The following is a 23,803-nucleotide window of genomic DNA, read 5'->3' as shown; positions in this document are numbered from 1 at the left end:
GGATGTATTTGGCCAGTCACAGTACTAGGCCCTGACAAAAAACCTGCCTGGGTCCATTATGGATAAAACCTGTTCAGAAAAAGTATATATGTATACATTGTGCTTACAGGTCTAGAATAAAGAGTTAAAAGTCAGAAATAATACAAAAAAGACAGTGTCACAGTATGTTTTGAAAATTTAATAAACAAAAGAAATATTGTATAATACTGTAGCATCAAACCTATGGGAGAAAAGTGGCCATTCTAAAGAGGGTGAAAAAGGGAAATATGTATATAATATTCAAAGAGAAAGAAATCTATGTAATGTAACAGGGGGTTTGTGATCCTAAGGCAGATTTATAAAGCTGATATTCAAAATGCACTTTCATCTAGAAGTAGATATGGTAGTTAGAATTATTAAAAGGGATAAGATTCTTGGCTGTGTTTATTATGACAGAATAAGCTGAAACACAAAGTATACAGTTAGTGTGTGGATACTAGTGACACGTCCAATTTATTTAACTAAATGATTCAATTCCAAAGCATAGATGAGCTGAGACAACTTTAGAGGTAAAATAGCTCCCATTCTCAGGGTAGCTTTGGTGGAGTGGATGCCCAGATGTATTTAATATAGTAAAGATTTGGTAGTGATCAGTCAGATATAGAGAATTCCCTAAAATAATTTTTTTACAATATTTCAAAGTTAAAGGAATTTCTAACATGGTGGTCTAAAAAATGTATGCCTATAATATGAATATTCCAAATTCACTTTGATTTGGAAGGAGCTGGGTTGGCTGGTTATAATGCCATAGGTCATGCTCGCTTTATTAGTCCTAATCTAGAGTTTAGTGCATATTTACAAATTGAATGTAAGTCCAGATGTAGACTTTTCTTTTTAAAAATAAAAGTGATGTTTTTGTCATGGTTGAAGAAGGCTGTATTCAAAATTGTGTGTATGGAAATCGGGTTATAAGTGTCAGAGGACAGCTCGTTCAGACAATTATTGTTTCATTTCTGTTTCTTCTTAGACTCTTGTCTGTCCTTGGAGACTCTTCTCAACAGTATGTTTCTAGTTGCCCTTGCCTTTTCTCTTCTTTCCTGGAAAAAAAGACACAAACATAGACACAACTATTACTCACGCCATTTATTCACTAAATACTGGTCTGTAATAGAACAAGAATAGGACATGAAAATGTCTAAAGGAGTTTTAAAATATAAATGGTCCTCAGGAGAGGCAGGGGCGAGAAGTGAAAAAGAGAAGATTCTAAAGGCAGTCCAAGGGTAAGATAGCAATTAAGCAATCAGCAATTAACACAGAGAGAACAAACACAGTTTGCTATTCATTAAAAAAATAAAAAATCTCAGGTTTGGCACTAGAGGAATCTTCAGGATAGCAGAATTAAGCTCAGTGAATTGCAGTTCATAGTTATAGCAGTCTATAATTAGATGAAATGTTTTGTGTAATCTTTGGCTTGATGGTGGTGCTAGGTCAAGGTTTCATCAAAACATTAGAAAACATCTTCTGAGGACAGTGAATATCCATACCAAATTTCAGAAACATCTCAATAACTGCTGAATGGATTACCATGCAATGTTGTATGGACATACATGGTCCCCAGAAGATGAAAACTAATCACTTTGGTAATCCACTGACTTTTCATCGAGCATCAGCATAAGGTTACCACTACCACATTTGGTACAGACAATAATCCTTCCCTGAGGATACATTTTAATAACTGTGGTGGTCCTTGGACTTTTAGCGCCATCACAAAGTTTTACCTGTCCAATACTTTGATATATGGCCAAATACCAGCAAAAGTAATAACATTACTATCAGCCTTAGCTGTACTTTACTTTGTTTACTGCTAATTAGCAAATGTTTGCATGATAATACGCCAAAATAACATGATAAACATGTTAAACATTGTTTAACCTGCTTCACAGCAGCACATTTCTATTGTCTTTTTGAGCATGTTGATATAAGCTTTTAGCTCAAAGAACTACTGATCCTTAGTACAGCCTAACAGAGCTGCTAGTATGACTGTAGGCTTGTTCATTCAGCAGTATGTGCAATCAACCACAAACTCCTTTGCTATGTTACCAGGACATAAATAAAATCCCAACAAATATGGCTGCTGAAGAGCAAGATATATGAGTTTGTTCTTCTCCACTGAGATGGAGTAGTGACAGCAGTAGTGAACTTGTCAGGCTAACCTTTGGTTTTTGTCTTGGTTTCTCCAGCGCAAGGTTTGGAGGCAGAAACAGTTGGTTGACACTCTGCATTAAACAGAGCCTTCTTCAATGTCCCTGTTCTGGTCCGCGAGCCAGAGGTTGGATCACACTCTCCCCAACTACCAAACCGATACTTACAGTCAGCTAGAAGAGAGAGGGAAAAAGACAGACAGAAGATAACTAAACACATGCAACACAGCTTTCATACATACATGGTCCAGTGGGAATTGGTAACTCTGATGGTTATACTTGGGCAGTAAAAGCAGACGTAGCACAAATTTAAGAAAATGCATCCAAGTTTGAGCTTTGGCATTGTTTTATTCTTATCTGTCAAAAAGAACTCACCGTGAACTAAAAATAACTTGTCTTACCTTTTCACAGTTAGCACAATGTACTTACTGTACTCATTTCTCTTTATAAGCTATTGAAATTTTGATCCATACATCTAAATCTTCCTTACTGGACTATTGTTGTGGTCATTCATATCAGAGAATCGGACAGCGATCAGTGGCTTTTTAACGCCAGGACAATCAATTTGTATTTAATTGTATTTAGGGCCCGAGCACCGACAGCGGCGAAGGCCCTATTGAAACTGAAGGAATTATTATTATTACACCAAATGAATTGGCTTTTTGAGGGGCTTAACATATTCAAAAACTCACCAAATTTGGCGGTCGCATTAAGTCTGGTGAAAATGTACGTATTTTAAAGGTTTCAGGAATAGGCGCACAAAAATGGCTCGCTAGCGCCCCCTAGAAAGTTAAAAAAAAATTAAGCCCCTGCAGTGCGTTTAACATAGACTCACGAAACTTGGTACACATATGTAGCATATCAAGATGTACAAAAACCTTCATTAGAGCCAAACCCTAAACACAACAGGAAGTCCGCCATTTTGATTTCAAAGTTCGAAATTAGTGCGATTTTGGCCATTTCCACGTCGTACTTTAACAAACTCCTCCTAGAGATTTCATCCGATCAACTTCAAACTCGGTCTGTGCCATCTGTGGGTACGCGATCCGTTCTGCCTGCACGATCCGTTCTGCACATGCACAAGATAATACTGTTTTACCGAGGATACGACCTGCACGATCTGTTCCACGCTAGCCTACGGCTAGCCTCCACCGGAAGCTAACGTTAGTGTAGCTAACAGCTAATTCGGCTAACCACTAGCTGACAACTAGGTTCAGTCTAAAATGACGTTAAGTCAAACTTAATGGGAGAAGCAGGCTACAGCTAAATTAAGACTTTACAGTAATAGTAATAAAGACAAATATTGAGTGATTGTATTTTAAATGAGCACGTAAAGTAGAACTGACGTAACAGCTGTTATATATGTTAACGTTTATTTTCAAGTTTTATTTTGAGGGTCTTTTAAAGTTATTACATGCTGTCTCAGCTAGCGGTTAGCCGAATTAGCTGTTAGCTAAACTAACGTTAGCTTGGCTGTCGACCAGAAGCGTGGAACAGATTGTGCAGTGTCGTAAATCCTCGTACAACAGCGCATGCACAGACATTTTGCGCATGTGCAGAACGGATCGTGCAGGCAGAACGGATTGTGTACCGACACCATCTTAAGACCTTAAAGATGAAAAGTTGTTAAAAGAAAAACTTTTCGTCAGACAGTGTGGGCGTGGCGGCTATTTTGAGTGTTTAGTGATGAACAAAGAAGTTGTTGTAACTTGAGTGTACATTGTCTTATCTGCCCGAAATTTCTCACGATTGACAAGGGTCCAGGCCTCAGGACACTTACAGGCCTAAATTTACTTTTGGTCATAGCACCCCGCTGGCAACAGGAAATCTGCCTTATATCACAAACATCATCCGATTTACATGAAACTCATAATGTGTGGTCTACATGTCATACTGAGCCGCCCCCTATAATATGACCACGCCCACTCACTCAGGCCACGCCCCCTTTCATAACATTTGAACCATTTAACGTAGAGTCTTGTGTGAGGTGTCATTGAACTCAGCAGAGACTTAATTCTTCATTGGTGATGGTTTGGCCCGCCCCCTAACATTTAGCCACGCCCCCTTTATAACTAATGACCCGATTGATGTAAACCCTTGTGTGAGGTATCATTGAACTCAGCAGAGACTTCATTCTTCATTGGTGATGGTTTGGCCCCCCCTATGTTCAAGCCACGCCCCCTTTCATACATGCTGACCCATCTAAGGTAGAGTATTGTGTGAGGTATCATTGAACTCAGCAGAGACTTCCTTTTTAATTGGTGATGGTTTGACCCGCCCCCCATGCTTTAGCCACGCCCCTTTTCACAGTTAATGAACCGTATGATGTAGAGTCTTGTGTGAGGTATCGCTGAACTCGGCAGGGAGTTCCCTTTTCATTGTTGACGATTTGCGGTGCCTGAGTGCCGCGCAAATGCACAGTTGCAAGGAGCGGCGTCCGCCGGTAACCCACGCGCACAGAGGGGCCCGTCCATCGCTGCTCGCAGCTTTAATTAATATTTAACCACTGAACTAACAAACTTGTCCTATGGTTATGGGACAAGTTTCTTAGTTTTGTTCCAGTAAGTTATGTACCGTAATAACGTTTACCCAATCCGAAAAAAAATATAGGCCACACATTGTCACAGACGAGTGTTTAGAAATACAGCTTATTGCTTGTTTGCCAATATTAGCATTTTGCGTATTTTGACTGTAGGCCTACTATATGAAAAAATGAAGTATTTACAAAGAAGAGCATTTTTTGGCCTATATTAGTTTAAAAAACGTGCTGACTATCACAAAAAAATGGGACTTGTGTACACAGATCAATACAATAATCATCGTTTCGCAAACTGCCGTCAGACTGGATTGCTGAGCATGGTGGTTAAAAAATACTTAATTACAATCTTGAGGCAACTCACCACAAAGTATGTCATAAACATGCGTGGCTGATTCAATTAGAGGTGAATCTTCACTGACACACTGTCAACACAAATTGTATCATTGTAGCTACACAAAGGTAGCACTGTATTCACATACTACGGAATCATTCAGTCAATACAAGGTACAAGGTATTTACATGCAATTTACCTTCCCTAATTTCACCTGCAATGTATCCATCCATCAAATCTCTAACTTTAAAGGTCCAATGTGTGTGTTACCTCCAAAGTTTTTTTTCCAGTTGCAAGGTACTTTGCATTTCATCTTCTTGTTCTGCTGGTCACATGAACCCTCTCTAAACCCTGCTCCACAGTCCCCGTTGCTAGGGACACAGTTGCCATAGCGCCAGTCAGTGCATTCTGACCCGGACTGGGAAGGTTTGTTTTTCTCTGAGGATAGAATAAAGATTTATTTATTTACTGGTTATTTCAGACATGCATAGTTTCCACATTATTTCAACATGTAATCCACAAATTAAATGACAGTGCTACTGGTGATCAGCTTGAGCTTTAACCAGTCTGCTGGTGATTGGCCACTGGATATTGCGTCCATATGAGTCATCATTTATTTTAATATATTTGTCAATACATATGTGAGGAGTCATTGGCTGGTGCTGTAAAAGTATTTTAAAAAAAAAGTATGCATCAACCTTCACTGTGCCCATTGTCACATAAAATTAGAAAATATTGCATAAGACAAAAAAGCTTGATTTATTTAGACTTTTAGTCCCTTTTAACTTTTCATAGACAACAGTCTGAATTAAAAAACAGCAATTAGTAAGCTTTAGAGGTGTTGGGGGATGTATTTTTGAACTTCAAAGAGAGCTAGGCTAGCTGTTTCCCTTGGATTCCAGTCGTTGTTATTACAACTCTATACTTAACACACAGGGATTGTATTCATCTTCTTATGTCACACTCAAAAAGAAAGCAAATAAGTGTATTTTCCAAATGTTGAAATATTCCTTTAAAACATGGTGCATTGCTTAGACGTTTTTAGGGCAGAAGTAAACCAATCCTAGAGCTTAATAGCAGCTCAGCAAGAGCATAGCGGAAAGTCTGAGCAGTTAGAAATCCTCGACACCACATCATTACCCCACTAACTCTGCTGTTTGGGCATCCTCTTGCAACCGGGGCTAGCATTATTGGTATAACTTGAAGCTGCTTTTAACAGGGGCCTTATTCACATTTAGGTGGCAAAAGTTGAATACAAAACCAGTTTGGCATACTAAATCTTGAAAAAAGAGGCCCTTTTTGCACATTTTGAAACATACCACATCTTTGCATTTTTTTCATACGTTTTGGGACTGATGGAATTTTCTAACAACAAACCTATTAGGTGGCAGTATATATATATACAGTACAGGCCAAAAGTTTGGACACACCTTCTCATTCAATGCGTTTTCTTTATTTTCATTGTAGATTCTCACTGAAGGCATCAAAACTATGAATGAACACATATGGAATTATGTACTTAACAAAAAAGTGTGAAATACATGTCTTATATTTTAGATTCCTCAAAGTAGCCACCCTTTGCTTTTTTTGATAGCGCTGCAAACCCTTGGTGTTCTCTCAATGAGCTTCATGAGGTAGTCACCTGAAATGGTTTTCACTTCACAGGTGTGCTTTGTCACGGTTAATTAGTGGAATTTTTTCCCTTATTAATAGGGTTGGGACCATCAGTTGTGTTGTGCAGAAGTCAGGTTGATACACAGCCGACAGCCCTATTGGACAACTGTTAGAATTCATATTATGGCAAGAACCAATCACCTAAGTAAAGAGAAACGAGTGGCCATCATTACTTTAACAAATGAAGGTCAGTCAGTCCGGAAAATTGCAAAAACTTTGAATGTGTCCCCAAGTGCAGTCGCAGAAATCATCAACCGCTACAACGAAACTGGCTCACATGAGGACTGCCCCAGGAAAGGAAGACCAAGAGTCACCTCTGCTGCTGAGGATAAATTCATACGAGTCACCAGCCTCAGAAATCGCAAGTTAACAGCAGCTCAGATGAGAGACCAGATGAATGCCACACAGACACATCTCTAGAACAACTGTTAAGAGGAGACTGCGCGAATCAGGCCTTCATGGTCAAGTAGCTGCTAGGAAACCACTGCTAAGGAGAGGCAACAAGCAAAAGAGATTTGTTTGGGCCAAGAAACACAAGGAAGGGACATTAGACCAGTGGAAATCTGTGCTTTGGTCTGATGAGTCCAAATTTGAGATCTTTGGTTCCAACCACCGTGTCTTTGTGCGATGCAGAAAAGGTGAATGGATGGATTCTACATGCCTGGTTCCCACCGTGAAGCATGGAGGAGGAGGTGTGATGGTGTGGGGGTGCTTTGCTGGTGACACTGTTGGGGATTTATTCAACATTGAAGGCATACTGAACCAGCATGGCTACCACAGCATCCTGCAGCGACATGCCATCCCATCCAGTTTGCGTTTAGTTGGACCATCATTTATTTTTCAACAGGACAATGACCCCAAACACAACTCTAGGATGTGTAAGGGCTATTTGACCAAGAAGGAGAGTGATGGAGTGCTGCACCAGATGAACTGGCCTCCACAGTCACCGGACCTGAACCCAATTGAGATGGTTTGGGGTGAGCTGGACCGCAGAGTGAAGGCAAAAGGGCCAACAAGTGCTAAGCATCTCTGGGAACTCCTTCAAGACTGTTGGAAAACCATTTCCATTACCTCTTGAAGCTCATCAAGAGAATGCCAAGAGTGTGCAAAGCAGTAATCAGAGCAAATGGTGGATACTTTGAAGAAACTAGGATATAAGACATGTTTTCAGTTATTTCACACTTTTTTGTTAAGTACATAATTCCACATGTGTTCATTCATAGTTTTGATGCCTTCAGTGAGAATCTACAATGTAAATAGTCATGAAAATAAAGGAAATGCATTGAAAGACATATATAACTTTTGACCAGTAGTGTATATATATATATATATATATATATATATATATATATATATATACACTACTGGTCAAAAGTTGTGTAGTATACAGTAGTGTATATATATATATACACTACTGGTCAAAAGTTATATATGTCTTTCAATGCATTTCCTTTATTTTCATGACTATTTACATTGTAGATTCTCACTGAAGGCATCAAAACTATGAATGAACACATGTGGAATTATGTACTTAACAAAAAAGTGTGAAATAACTGAAAACATGTCTTATATCCTAGTTTCTTCAAAGTATCCACCATTTGCTCTGATTACTGCTTTGCACACTCTTGGCATTCTCTCGTAATAAGCAAGTCTCAGTTTCAACTGTAAAGAGAAGACTTCGAGCTGCAGGTTTGATAGGTCGAGTTGCAGCAAGAAAGCCATTGGTAAGACGTCAGAATAAGAAAAAGAGGCTTGCCTGGGCCAAGAAACATTGTCAATGGACTACTGAAGACTGGAAGAAGGTGCTATGGACTGATGAATCAAAATTTGAAATCTTCGGTTCATCACGCAGGATTTTTGTACGCCGTTGAGTAGGAAAAAGGATGGTTCCTCAGTGTGTGACATCAACTGTCAAACATGGAGGAGGAAGCATGATGGTCTGGGGCTGTTTTGCTGGATCCAGGGTCGGTGATTTGTACAGAGTGAATGGCAGCGCCATGCAGTACCCTCTGGTATGCGCCTAGTTGGTCAGGGTTTCATCCTACAGCAAGATAATGACCCAAAACATAAGTCCAAGCTATGCCAGAACAACCTTAGGAAAAAAGAACAAGATGGTAAGCTTAAAAACATGGAGTGGCCAGCACAGTCACCAGACTTAAACCCCATTGAGCTGGTTTGGGATGAACTGGACAGAAAAGTGAAAGCAAAGCAACCTACAAGTGCCACACATTTATGGGAACTTCTGCAACAGACTTGGGAAGAACTTTCTGAAGAATATTTGATTTCCATTGTAGAAAGAATGCCACCAGTGTGTTCAGCTACTTTGATGAGTCAAAAATTTAGAATACATTTTGGTTTATAAATGATTTAAGTTTCTTTTTTAACTTAAATTGTTCATTTGTTCTATTCTTTCATTTCAGAGTACAATAAGACATTGAACTGCATGCATTTCAATAAAAACCTGGAAAAATTGGGGTGTTCTAAAACTTTTGACCAGTAGTGTATATATATATATATATGTATATATATATGTAATCGATGCCCTCAGCTCCACTGTGAATAGCTGTAAATCCCAAATTAATTTAAAGGACAGCACTCCACTCAAATTAAATGAATTATAAATAGGCTTTGTAATGTTTCCTCATAATGCAAAAGAAATACAGAAATAAATTGAGGTGATATTGACTGTTAACATTATATTGACTCTGTAAAGAAGTGAGATTTAGGCTTCAACAATCAATATTTGCAATACATTTGGATTAAAGAAATATATGATGTATTGTAACAATCAAAATACAGAAAGAGAGAAAGCAGGAATGAAATGGAGGGAGAGAGAGAGAATCTTGCCTTTCTTGTTTTTCCCTCCAGCTACAGTTTTGACAGTGATGAGAGTAACTAACAGCAGCAGCAGCAGCGCAGCCCTCATCCTGTACAAACACACAGCAGAGAGAAAATCAACATTAAAAAGGTTCACATGCATCACAACCATAAACCATTAAATGTTGACCCTCAGCCCAGGGTTATTTCATGTGAAATCATTATCTGCTCCTCTCACCACAGCTCATAACAACCCGACAGGGGACTACAGAACACTGGCTGTCTTTTTACAAGCCAAAAAGCACATCAATTGTTTTCCTAATCCTAAATGTGAAGTGAAAATGTCAGGATTGTAGTACAGACACAGCTGGTTCATGAGAACAGCCTGGATAAAGTATGCTTTTACTAACAGACTGTTCACACTGAAGTATGCTCAGAGATGGTTTAAAAATGTTATAGAGCATCTTTGGTTATGCCCAAGCAAGCATGTTACTTTATCACATGACTGTATCACATCTTCGAAGAACGTTACAGCAAATTTCCAAACAGGCATTATCTGGATAAACTGACCACATATTAGTAATGTAAATGATTCTTGTTTGAAAAAATAATAAAACCTCTCCTCGTTGAGCAGTCTGAGTCATTCATCAGTGGGCAATAGGGGCAATAGTGGGCAATATATCTCCTGCACTGCATACAATACAGTCCAAGACATTAGTACATCATGAAAAAGTGATCATGAAAGCATCACATTCACCAGTAGTGAGCATTCAATAACAAATAAGACATATTGCTATGAAATGTAGTTCACTCCTGTCATTTTTCTAGAAGTTATTCTTTATTTAGACAGCAGACCAGCAGGAGATGCGATTCACAATTTTTCAATCCACTAAACTCTTGTATCTTTAGGCAAAGACTTCAAGTATGCCAACAGACATCATTAACTATTACAAGTTTTGCCTCACTAGCCAGTCTAGTGACTGATCCCAAGGCCTTAGTGTTAAGGTGATCTGATTCACAGCACAGGAGCACACCAGTCAACAGCATAACTAGAAATAAATTCACGTGTATCTCAACAACGCAGGATTTACAGCGCAGGTACACTCAATTAAAGCCAACAGCACTTTGACAATAGAAAAATGAAATAGTGGAGGTTATCTTGCATTCATAATATTTCAAAGAGCATTCTTCAACAGGCAGCACTTTAAGCACCTCAAATATTGATCCCTGCCCTACAAAAAAAATCCACTGTGACTTAAAACACAGCCCTGGGGTGCTCCAGTGTTAAGGATGAGGGTGAAAGAGCGCTGTCCGCCCACCCTCACCACCTGTGGTCTGGCTGTCATGAAGTCAAGGATCCATATGCACAGTGAGGTGTTTAATCCCATGTTCTTGAGCTTTGTGATGAGCCTGGAGGGAACTATGGTGTTTAACGCTGAACTCGTCGTCAATGAACAGCAATCTCACACAGCTTCTTTTCTTTTCCAGGTGAGAAAGCTAGTGTGGAGGATGTGTGCAATGGCGTCTTCCGTTGATCGGTTTGGATGGTAGACGCCATAGCAAACTGTAATGGGTCCACTGTGCTTGGTAATGAAGAGAGCAAATGTAATCCCTGACCAGTCGTTCAAAGCATTTTATCACTACAGAGGTGAGTGCCACTGTGCGGTAGTCATTCAGGAGGCTGGTCTTGTTTTCTTGGGCACAGGAATTATGGTTGACTTCTTGAAGCACATGGGTATGACAGACTGAGCCAGTCGACATTTTGAATATTATTGTGAATACAGTTGCTAGTTGGTCAGCACCCAGTCTGGGGTGCTCTGGTGTTTAGATGCTTCAAAGCCCTCCTGACGTCATGCTCAGAAAGTGAGATGGGTGTGAGAGGTGGACCCACCCTACCATTAACATATATATATATATTAATATACAGTACAGGCCAAAAGTTTGGACACACCTTCTCATTCAATGCATTTTATTTTTATTTTCATGACTATTTACATTGTAGATTCTCACTGAAGGCATCAAAACTATGAATGAACACATATGGAATTATGTACTTAACAAATGAAAAAAGTGTGATTTTTCAAAGTAGCCACCCTTTGCTTTTTTATTAATAAGGGAAAAAATTCCACTAATTAACCCTGACAAAGCACACCTGTGAAGTGAAAACCATTTCAGGTGACTACCTCATGAAGCTCATTGAGAGAATACCAAGGGTTTGCAGAGTTATCAAAAAAAGCAAAGGGTGGCTACTTTGAAGAATCTAAAATATAAGACATGTTTTCAGTTATTTCACACTTTTTGTTAAGTACATAATTCCATATGTGTTCATTCATAGTTTTGATGCCTTCAGTGAGAATCTACAATGTAAATAGTCATGAAAATAAAGAAACACATTGAATGAGAAGGTGTGTCCAAACCTTTGGCCTGTACTGTATATAGATAGGTAGATAGATAGATAGATAGATAGATAGATAGATAGATAGATAGATAGATAGATAGATAGATAGATAGATAGATAGATAGATAGATAGAAGGTGGCTAAATACTTCGTCAAAAAACATAAATGAACCTGATAAATATATGTTTTGCCAAACTGCATGAACTATAACAATAAACAGATTGAACCTGTTCAATGGACTTGTTCAATCTGTTTATTAGTTTACTTGCTCAACATCTATAAAATGCACATGTACAATGTCTGTTTCCTTATGAAAAGCTCAGACCAAACATTTTGTAGTTTTTTTTCACAGTTTTTCTCTTTTTAAGTCATTAATACACAGCACAAGCAAAATTGGTGGAGCATGATGGAGTGGATGTTTCAAACACCAACCAGGCTGCAATTATGCACTGCTGCTCTAATAACCTGTCCAGGGACTGGAGTCGAAAAGCACTACCGCAGCATCCCATGAGAGAGCCATTCCAAGCTTTTACACGATCAACCGGAGTAGCAGCAGGGAGAAAAAAACACTTTTATGGCAATGAAGAACTTGATAACTAGCCAGCCGGCTCATTTTCTGTAACCAGTGAAAGCATGTTGGGTGGAATTAGCAAGTTAGCTAACTAACTATCCTTCAAGCTATTAAATAAGCTACCAAACAAGCTAGGTAACATTATAATTGCTAACATAGAGAATTCATGGAAAAAATCTGAATTTTTTGTCATGACTAGCTACTTTATAATTAATTAAAATATCACAGTTAAATCTGTATGAGAGAAAAGAATCACTTCATCCAATGTTTAAAGTGAATAAAATAGCCTTGTCAACTACTTGTGTGTATAGCACGCAGTGGACCAAACCGCAGTGAGGCAAGAAAGGGGGGGCTCAAGATGTTTTTGAACTTTTGAACGCAATTTTTGCCCTGTTTGTATTGTTTTACTACTTACTCAGGGACTTTCAAATAAAAAAATTAAATTTATATATACCTAATACGCCTGTCGTTGTTTGATATTTTCACTTTCTTACTAAATTAATGCTATATTTTTTACATTTATTAGTGTGAACAGACTCCTAAAAACACTAAAAAAAACATGGAAAATCCATAATGATAACTAGGCTACTTAACTAGAAAATTATCTCAGAGTAGGAGTCAGTTCACTGAGGAGTGATGGTTAAAGTCTTTGATAACGGAAATGTTGTTGTAGTATGCAGTGTCCTGATTGGTGGAAAATGCTTGATGAAAGAAAGGCCTGTTGTCAGGTAAAAATGTCACTGTCAAAGAGCCTGAAGCGAAAAGTTGACGTGGAAAACCGCAGCTTTAATGAAGAACGGACCGATAAGTAGGCTACGCATTCATTTTGCCGACTTTCAGTAACGATTAACAGCGTTGCAAAAGAATACAACGAGCATCATCATCAAGAATGAAGAACACGAACATGACGATGATCTCATTTACGTGCATATTAAGTAGCCATACGGATTTGTTTTGGTCTTATAATACATTGATGGATTTACCACTCCAACGACGAGGATGGTTTAATTAGCCAGCAGCTAAGTTTACAAGAATTTGTCCAAATTGGCCTGCGGGCCGCCAGTTGAAGATCGCTGACTTACACAATTATTTTTATTATATATTATTACATGATTTCGACTTATGGCTCCTTGTGTTTCTGACTGGCAGTTTGACATGGCCAGTGGAAGCCTCACCCCAATTTTGCATGGAAAGGAAGGCTGACAAAAGGTGCATTCAGCTATGAAATTATCAACTTTCCAAACCCATATTTCTCATCTGTGAACCACTTTCATTAAACATACATGAGTATTTTTTCTTGGGGGTCCTTTTCAAACAGTGTCCCTTGTGGCTCATAGTTAGCTGGCTTGCTGCAGCGTTTCCTGAGGAAACATTCTATGGAGTACAAACCATACAAAACGAGCGTACCACAATCAGTTCAGTGCATCATGATTTATTTAACTAATTATATTGCATATTGAATTCTTTATGTTCATAACTGTATTTCAACATGCCTAATACTGAGAGCAGGGCGCAGAGCAAGAGTGTGTTACAGAGCCTAACACATTAAATGTGTGAGAGTTGGTAGCTGCTGGCGCAGAAGCCTTCGCCTTGTGGAAACAACTAGATAATGAGCTTGCTGTGCGTCTGTGTTTGAAAAGCTGCTGGTGTTAGTCAGGTCTGCCAGCTACTTTACTTCATTGAACAACCAAATCCTTACATGAGTTACGGTATATGTACAACAATATATACATGTTAAAGTTTACAGTTCACTTTATTTGAAGGTGTGTGCATAAGACCTGTCATGAACATGAAGAAGTATTTTTGGCAAAGTTAGCATTGTTCGAGATGTTTTTGTTATTACAACTTGACATTAACGAAGACAACAATCTGTGTCATGACAACTTGACATTAAGCAAGACAGAATAACTTGTCGATCTCTTTGTTATGACAACTTGACATTAACCTAGAAAACGTAACCTGTCATGAATATGTCACGGCAGGCCAAATTATAAATATTAATAAACTATTTAGCTTTATGTGTTAACATTACATTAAAATGACATTAAGTAGTTGCTATTTGCATCTTGAACAATGCTAACTTTGCATTAAAAGTGTCACCATTTACCGAATGACGCTTAATGACAATGTTCATGTTAATGACGGGTGTCATTTCATAATTATGACGGTGTCATGTCGGTCCTATGCACACCCCTGCATGCACACAAATAAAGTGTTATAAAGTATATACTGTAAGAACAAATTGTTGGAGAAGCTGCCGCCCACATGTACAAAAAGTAGTGGAGTGAAAAGAGAGAAAGGCCAGCAGAAAAACAAAAAGAGAGAGAGGACAGTCTGTCACAAGCCCTTTATCCATTATACACAATCTCATTCTTAGTGAAGCCAGTGACCGTGAAGCACACTGTGACCACACCGCAAGGCTTGTTCATGTGCCTAAGTGTAAGTGTGTTTGTGCAACATAACAAAAGCCAAGAGTGTAGTGACCGATTAGACAGTAGATCATATTTCCTTTTGAGAGGATTTTATATGTGCTACTGCTTATATCTATTTTATTAAAGATCCTGCACATATCACATACTTGTCCTTAAATGTTACAATTAACCACCCTACCAGATATTAAACCAGACTGAATATCTGTGTTAAAGATAATAAAGAAGACCGTGGTTTGATAATGGGGCCATGCATCCATATCATTAGGTTACATCATCTTCTGATTGGTTTAAATACAAAAAAAAATATGATGTGGACCCTGGTAGCCACAAGAACAGTGATTTTTAAATGAGTGGGCTACAAGTCAGTAACAGCCTGCCCGACACTGTTTGGACTTGTTTGTGTGTGGGTTCCCAGAGGACGCCTGCAAGATTTGTTTGCATAACGAGTTTAACTTTGACATTATGGTTGCAAAGTGTGGTGTATCAGTACTGGCTTAGTTTATATGCAGTTATCAAAACCTCACCCACACTGTTCTGATGAAGATTTGCTGAAGTGTTCTTTTAACAAAAAATTTCAATTTTTAAATTTCAACATTGATTGTTGCTTATTTAATAGCCTAATTAGTATGTAATGCTTCAGAGAAGTACTTGAGATTTAAAAGGTTCTTTGATATTATATTTATTTTGCCTACAGTGCAAAGATAAGGAAAAATAATGAGGGATTGATTTTAAAGATGTGAAATGTCTGTCTAGCTATTAACTTGACTACTGACTACTGTAGCCCCCGTGGGAATGTGTTTTACTGGCGCGACCAGAAAGAAAGATCCTGGTCAACAGAAAAACTCTAAACTCCCTCGAGTGACTTTCTCCTCTCTGCTCTGATTATCTCTGTTAGTGCCTAGAGGTCCATCTGCCATGAGACACAACAGTCCCGAAACCACATTCTGACTTTTTTATTAACATTAAAGCAGACAAAGAAAAGATGTCTTCAGGGTCATGATGGTATGAGAGGTTATTTCAACTGGAATGAGTGTGTCAGAGAAAGAAAAGCAAAAAATGCTTTCCTTCTTCTTCGGCGACTGTAGTGTTTTATTGTTGTTGAAGAACCCATGATTGAGATTAAATTAGGATGTAACCAGTGGCCATTTTATAATCATTTCATAGTCATAGTCATTTTAGAGTCAGGTAATTATACAGTTACACCCTCTGCTCGTTGAGATTGCCGCTCTCTGTCACAGTGAAATTTTACAATTAACCACCCTACCGGATATTAAACCAGACTGAATATTTGTGTTAAAGATAATAAACAAGACCGTGGTTTGATATTGGGGCCATGCATCCATTTCATTAGGTTACATCATCTGACATCATGACATATACAATGACAATACTGTACACCTCATCCATGTGTTAACCTGGTGCCATGAACTGGTGACGAACGAAAATGAATGCACAATTGTTACTTATACTTTTGAAAGTTTGATACATCTCTAAAATAGCCATGTGATCGCGCTCTGAAGTCTAACATGACAGAATTCTCCGGTTTTTGTATGTTACTAAATTGACTGGCTGTGTGACAAGGATTAGGAAGTTTAGCTTAAAGGTCCTATGAAAAGCTGCTTTTTGGATGCTTTTATATAGGCCTTTGTGGTCCCATAATACTGTATCTGAAGTCTCTTTTATACAGACCCTAGTGGTCCCCTAATACTGTATCTGAGGGTCTCTTTTATACAGACCTTAGTGGTACCCTAATACTGTATCTGAAGTCTCTTTTATACAGACCTTAGTGGTACCCTAATACTGTATCTGAAGTCTCTTTTATACAGACCTTAGTGGTCCCCTAATACTGTATCTGAAGTCTCTTTTATATAGACCTTAGTGGTCCCCTAATACTGTATCTGAAGTCTCTTTTATATAGACATTAGTGGTCCCCTAATACTGTATCTGAAGTCTCTTTCCCGAAATTCAGCCTTGGTGCAGAATTACAGCCACTAGAGCCAGTCCCACAATGAGCTTTCCCCGGCGTTTAAGGTGCCCTTTTTCCGGCGTTTAAGGCGCCCTTTCCCCGTAAGTTTTTTCCTAAACCCAACCTCCGCCATCCCGTTATTGTGGGGCGTCCCCGGCGGGCCGCCTCGCGGGCCGTCTCGCGGGCGCCTCCCGTCTTATGGAGCGTCCTTTTCGGCCGCCTCCCAGCGGGTCCCCAGCGGCCGCTTCGCGGTCTCCGGCTTATGGAGCGTCCTTTTCGCTCTCCGGCCCTTTCCCGGAAAATAATGTGACATTTACACGTAAAAAATAACGTGACAGTTACACGTAAAAAACGAGAAAAACGTCTCCGTGAACACGTATCAATAGATTAAGAATAACGTGGACATTTACACGAACTGCTGTGAGACCGGGTTGGATACCCAGGGCTCGGTTTACACCTATCACCATTTCTAGCCACTGGGGGACCATAGGCAGGCTGGGGGGAACTCATATTAATGTTAAAAAAAAACATAAAGTGAAATTTTCATGCCATGGGACCTTTAAAGCAGTGGTAGGTGAGTGTTGATTTCAAAACATCGGCAGTGAGTTGGGGGGAATTTTGGCACTATTGAGACTATATTGTTGTTCATTATGTTCTGCAATTCTGTGATTATTGTTCTTGAACTTGTTGTCCTACTTGTCAATAACATTACAGAGTAAGAGAGAGAGAGAGAGAGACACACACACACACACACACACTAATTGCAAAACCACTCCAGTGGTCAAATTTGTGCAAATAAAGCGAGGTAAAAATTCAATTTGTGTTCAATCTGAATACAGCTTTAGAATGTTTGCATGATGCACAATCGTTTCCATGGCTACTGTGGCATGATAGCCTGATACTGCCTTTTCGTCTACGGAGAGAGGTGGGTCTTGGTGGGATAATGTTTACCTCGTCAAAATTGCAGAATTTTAAGGTATGTCATTCTCTATGCTGGCCTTGTTAAGCTTTAGAGGGCTTTGTCTTTGTCTGCTGTGTCTGAAGCAAAACACATACACGCCCACACACACACACACACACACACACACACACACACACACATACACACGCCTCATAATACTGTAAAAGGCTGACAGTATACAATTCTGTGAAATGTTCACTTTTTAATCTGAAAAGCCAAGTGTGCTGTGAATAAGGCAAATTTTGCTCCCTGGAGTTTGCATTCTGACCAAATTATTAAAAGTAAGGGAGGTTGGAGATTAGGGCTTGAGAGCTGGTCAGTGTGTGTGTGTGTGTGTGTGTGTGTGTGCGTGCGCGCGTGTGTTGCTGTAGACTCGTAATTAGAGATTTGGAAATGAAGTCAAGAGGCGGAAATGACTTTTTACTGGTCCCTGTATGACCTAGTTTGAGAGACAGTACACATACATGTCTCATAACATCCGTAAGTAACAGCCCTTTTACACAGGCGTGTATTTATTGTCTAACCTCCATCTCGGAGTACGCTTCAGTTTCAACGGCCGCTTCGCTCACAATTTATTTGTGTAACTGCAACCCAAAACATCTTCTGACTCATGTACATAACACATGCATACACTGAGTTTTGGGCTGTGAGCTCTGAGTGCACAGGGTACTGCAATTGCAGAACGGATCCAGTGTAGACACTGACTGCATCTGCTGCTGCCTGTAAAGAGAATGTCTAAGAGATAAGCTGTGAGGTAAAATAATGCACAACTGCATAATTTTTCATATATTTATATATATGTCAGTCCTTCCAGAATTTTTTTGTGATTGTTGCGGGCAAAAATCCTTGATCCTTGATGATTATTTCTTAAAAAATGCAATGGAATTGCAGGATATTTATGCAATTTTATGTGATGAAATTGCGGGAACTTGCAAAAACTGCGGTTTGATGAAAAAGAGAAAAAAAAGTGATTCCCCCAACACCCTGCTTTTCGATGATGTTCACGTCGCGTAATTACGTCACTTCATAACGTTCCCATGGCAACAGGGGAAAATGGCTGCTCTTGTGTGAAGTAAACGTTTTTCAACTTTCTGCTAAGATATATGTGACTTTTTTGCAAGGAAAATGCGGGGATTATGAAATCATGCAAGCCCCACATATTATGCGCGGAAATCAACAATTTATGCGGCGTATTTGAAAAAATGCGGCCCCCGCATAAATATGCGGACTTTGCCTGATTATGCATTGAATTATGCGATCGCATAATCACGTTTTTCTGGAGGGACTGATATATGTATATATATATATATATATATATATATTCTATCTGTTGGTGGTACATGCAGGGGCTTGCCCTTCCATGATGGTTCCTCCTCTTTAGCCAGAAGGTGTGGATCATATCAGGCCCTGGTGCCGTCCAGCTCTTCATGTGAGACACTCGCCCTTGGATATCTTCCACTGTGATGGTAACTCGGTCTTGTTGTGGGAGCTTGTTGTGGTCTGCTCTTAGATCTACTAGCCGCTGGCCATTTTGCGTGTATATGCTTTTCCAGTATCGCTCAGTCTTTTCTCAGTATTGCTGAGGTTTGGTAGAGAACATCGTATTTGTCTTCCTGGCTTCTACTTCTAGAGTGTACCTCTTCAGGCGGGTAGCCAGAGCTGTGAATCTTTGTTTGGATTGTTTGGTGTACTTCCTAGGAAACTCTTTCTTCATCACACCTTTCTGTAGCTCTGACAGCTGGTTGACTTCCCTCCGTGCTGCTTTGATCTTGGCTTCTAGCCACCTTTTCCATAGTGCTCCTTATGGCCTATGCAGTTCATCTTGTAGCCAAGCATCTCTATGATCACTGTTGCTGAAGTGTATATCAGCTTGTTGGTCTCAGTGATGGTCGCAGTAGGGATGGTATGTAGCGCTGCATTGACGTTTTCTAGCAGAATTTCAGTTAACTATTAACTACTGTTTCTTTCAACCCTATTTTCCTATGTTTTTGCGTCTAAGTGATTGATGGGAACAACAATCTTTGACAATGGTCCAGCATTAAGCAAGATCGCTACAGTCGGCAGTGGCGAAACAATTGTGCTTCACAAAAGTGCTCGTTTTGCCACTGACAGGCTCAGATTATTATTCTAAGTGTCTGACAATCACCAGCTGCCTTTCTCAAATCCCATCCTCCTCTACACAGATGCCCTCACAAATCAACCAGTAGTCAACACTTCCTGCAGATGTTTCACATTAAAACCTACCAGGAAAGGGAGAGATTACACCCTTTGATCCTCTGAAAGGCATTTAATGTGAAACATCTGTGTAAGAAATGTTAAACTGACTGAAACGAGTGAACAAAGACTTTCTGTTACAAAAGAAGCTTTGCAGAGAACAGAGAGTATGGCCCCAAAAGCCCCCCCCCCCCATGTTGAACACAAAGTTACGCCCTTGCTCTAATGTACAATATCAAGTTAAAATTATAAGAGCCTTAAGGGGCCTACTTTATTACCTGATTTTGAGGCCTAGTGTCAAAATCCTGTCTTTTTGTTTTGTTTTCATTATTTCAGTTGATATTGTGATTACCTGGTACACATTACTATATTAGTTTGTTTATCAATATTCATATCAATATTATTACACAGCAAACCTGGCGAGGTAATATTGCAGTAGAGGAATAGTGTACACTATGCGGAGACAAGTGGAGGAATAGGGGGCCAGCTCATTTTTGCTCCAGGGCCCCCATGGTTTATCCGGCCATGTGTGAAAATAGACATATGCAGCATACTTATTAAAAAAAATTAAGTTTTTAATACAACCTAGAAATATAAACCAGTATCAAATAAAGACCTGGTTCTCTCTGAGGTGAGGCCACTAGCTGATAATTTACGGCAGTGCACTTAATAGCTGCTTGGGTTATACATTCTCACTTTGGTGGGAATAATACTGATTTTAGATTAGCTAACAAATCTTTCTTTTTAAATAACTCTTAAAGAGGAATGAGTTCGCGAGCAGACTGAATCCAAAATCCTACTTCTGTATGGTGCATGCGCAGTTGTGCTCGTTCAGTGAGCTAACCCAGTTTGTGCCGGCTATTTTAACCGGGTTACTTAAAAGAACTGGTCTTCTCATCACTAGGCAATCATGGTTTGCACAATTAAGTTTTATTGAGCTGCATCTGTCTTCCTCTCTAATCACCTTTTGATTGCTCACCAGTCCTTTCTGTTGCCCAGTTGGTCGGCAAAAAAAAGCCAAGATAATAAGTTGTAATTCTCTCAACACTGCTCTGCCCTTTCTGCCAAATACACAACACAACAAAGCTACTTGTATCAGTAGGAAGCAAAAACATGCATTTCTAACGTTATTAATCACACCCTTAAAATATGCTACAGTAGTGTCACTGCTGCATTGACACACACACACACACACACACACACACACACACACACACACACATATCCACACACCACATAAAGTGTGTGTAGAAGAGCTTTACTTGCAGTATTTTAAAGTTGAGAAGTTGGGAAAGTGCTGGGATCTGGCACAGGAAATGGGACAATTATATAAAGACTAATAAAACCCATAGGGCAGATGGTAGGCAATAAACCAAAAAGGGTTAGAGAAGTAGCCAAGCAAGAATACAGTACAAAGTTAGATATGAATATAAATGTATTTATATTATATACAACATTACATATATATAATGAACATACATTATATGTATGTAATTTATGTATGTAATTTATTTTTGAAGACCTATTTCTGAATGTCCAAACACAGAAAACACAAGTTATTAAGAGTCTAATTCTCTCTTTGGAATCTGTTTCAAAACCACAATTTTTATAATGCCAAAACTTTAGGGACTATCAGCAGAACTTGTCTTTTAATTTTATGGGGTCTAAGGGTTTTCTAAGCTTTATGGAATCACATTAACTACAAGAAGTAGAACAAACCAAATAAACTCACTTGTTTGTGAGGTTCTTTGTCATTTTTAAATAAATACAGTACAATACAGTAAACACAGTTCAGAAAATGTCATATAAAGGATGAGCTGAAATATAGAGATAACTTACTTGTTTGCCTGGCTGTTGTAGAAAGACTCGGGGGAAAGTTCTGTCTCTCTCTTGTTTTAGGTCTCACTCATGCACCTCCCCTAGCCCCCTGCTTTTGTCTCACAAACCAGTTCATACTGGTTGCATTACCCCCATTCACCCCATGCCCTCAAAAACACAGTCACTATCAACACACACACACACACACACACACACACACACACACACACAGAGAAGAACTGACTTATTTCACTGCACAGATGTGTAGTCATGAGACAAAGCATACAAAACCCTTTCCAGCCCATTAGACAGTCTGACACTGCTAAAATGCTCCACCAAATGACATTTTTCAACTTTACTTTCAGTTGGTATTTGTTGATCGTATAGCTCCACATCAGCAAATGATAAAAGCACCACAGCTATAGCAAGGAGAATCTCTGTCTCAGCTTTTGTTTGTTTGTTTGATCATTGTGCATCTTATCTTATCAGACACGACTGAATCACTTTATGTTTCTGCTTTCATCTTATACCCATAATGTGGAGTTGATCTTAATCAAGGAACATATTAAAAAAAACAAGGATGACAGCAGAGAAAATAACAAGTTTGAAGCTATAATGTATCAGAGAAGCTTTACGAAGGCCCAATGTAGTTTCTTTAACTAAAAAAGTAAATTAAAAAAACATTCTAAAACTGCTTGATCACACTTAAATACTGTACATATCACTAAAAGCCAACAAAAAAAGTGGGGCGTCGTGATTTTTTCATAAGCTGGCAATACCCAAAATAACACTAAAACCATCAATTTACCGTATTACAGAACACGTGGAGAAGTACGTCCACAACAAGTTGTTCTTGTTACTGTATATAGTTCATGCTGCAAAGCAGATAACATAGTTTGTTAAGCTTTGTAAATGAGCCTAAGAGCAGTTGGCAGTGTGTCATACTCCTGATCAAAGACACCAAAATAACCTCGGAACTAAAGCTTTCATCATTCATGAGAAATTAGCTTGTACTTGTCAATGGGAAAATGAATAGAGATGTCACAGGAGTGAATGTAGCTGCATACATTATACTGCTTATTCCCTTCTCTCACTGAACCTGGATCTAAATCCAAGGCATGTAGCTTTTGTAAATTTCATTCCATCATTAATGTCTGAATATGGTATCAAATCTACTTTAGTGTCAGGCTAAGTTAGAATATGCTGTATTGCTCTACATATTTCTTCTCACAATGTATTTGGCAGCCAAACCCCAGTATTGAAAAATATGAAGTTTACATTGAATTACATATTTTCTTACTTATTGTCATTGATCTCAGTGCTGTGAAAGCACTGGCACAATCTTCTACATATATACAGTGCCTTGCGAAAGTATTCGGCCCCCTTGAACTTTTCGACCTTTTGCCACATTTCAGGCCTCAAACATAAAGATATAAAACTGTATTTTTTTGTGAAGAATCAACAACAAGTGGGACACATTCATGAAGTGGAACGAAATGTATTGGATATTTCAAACCTTTTAAACAAATACAAAACTGAAATATTGGGCGTGCAAAATTATTCAGCCCCGTTAAGTTAATACTTTGTAGCGCCACCTTTTGCTGCGATTACAGCTGTAAGTCGCTTGGGGTATGTCTCTATCAGTTTTGCACATCGGAGACTGACATTTTTCCATTATTCCTTGCGCAAAACAGCTCGAGCTCAGTGAGGTTGGATGGAGAGCGTTTGTGAACAGCAGTTTTCAGTTCTTTCCACAGATTCTCGATTGGGTTCAGGTCTGGACTTTGACTTGGCCATTCTAACACCTGGATATGTTTATTTGTGAACCATTCCATTGTAGATTTTGCTTTATGTTTTGGATCATTGTCTTGTTGGAAGACAAATCTCCGTCCCAGTCTCAGG

At 39.0% G+C, this 23,803-nt stretch overlaps 1 protein-coding gene across 1 annotated transcript; it reads right to left on the bottom strand.

The window, feature by feature from the left end:
- Positions 1-461: 461 nt before the first annotated feature.
- Positions 462-22,040, bottom strand: LOC120554715 (midkine-B-like). Its single transcript, XM_039793718.1, has 5 exons — positions 21,923-22,040; positions 9,572-9,651; positions 5,321-5,488; positions 2,193-2,354; positions 462-1,076 (listed from the first exon to the last, which is right to left on the bottom strand). Exons 2-5 carry the CDS (start codon positions 9,648-9,650, stop codon positions 1,048-1,050), a joined length of 438 nt encoding a protein of 145 aa, XP_039649652.1. The 5' UTR covers position 9,651; positions 21,923-22,040; the 3' UTR covers positions 462-1,047.
- Positions 22,041-23,803: the final 1,763 nt, after the last annotated feature.

This window comes from Perca fluviatilis, chromosome 24 (assembly GCF_010015445.1).
Source record: "Perca fluviatilis chromosome 24, GENO_Pfluv_1.0, whole genome shotgun sequence".
NCBI lineage: Eukaryota > Metazoa > Chordata > Actinopteri > Perciformes > Percidae > Perca > Perca fluviatilis.
Note: the sequence above shows the minus strand (reverse complement) of the source record. Positions and strands in the feature narration are given on the sequence as shown.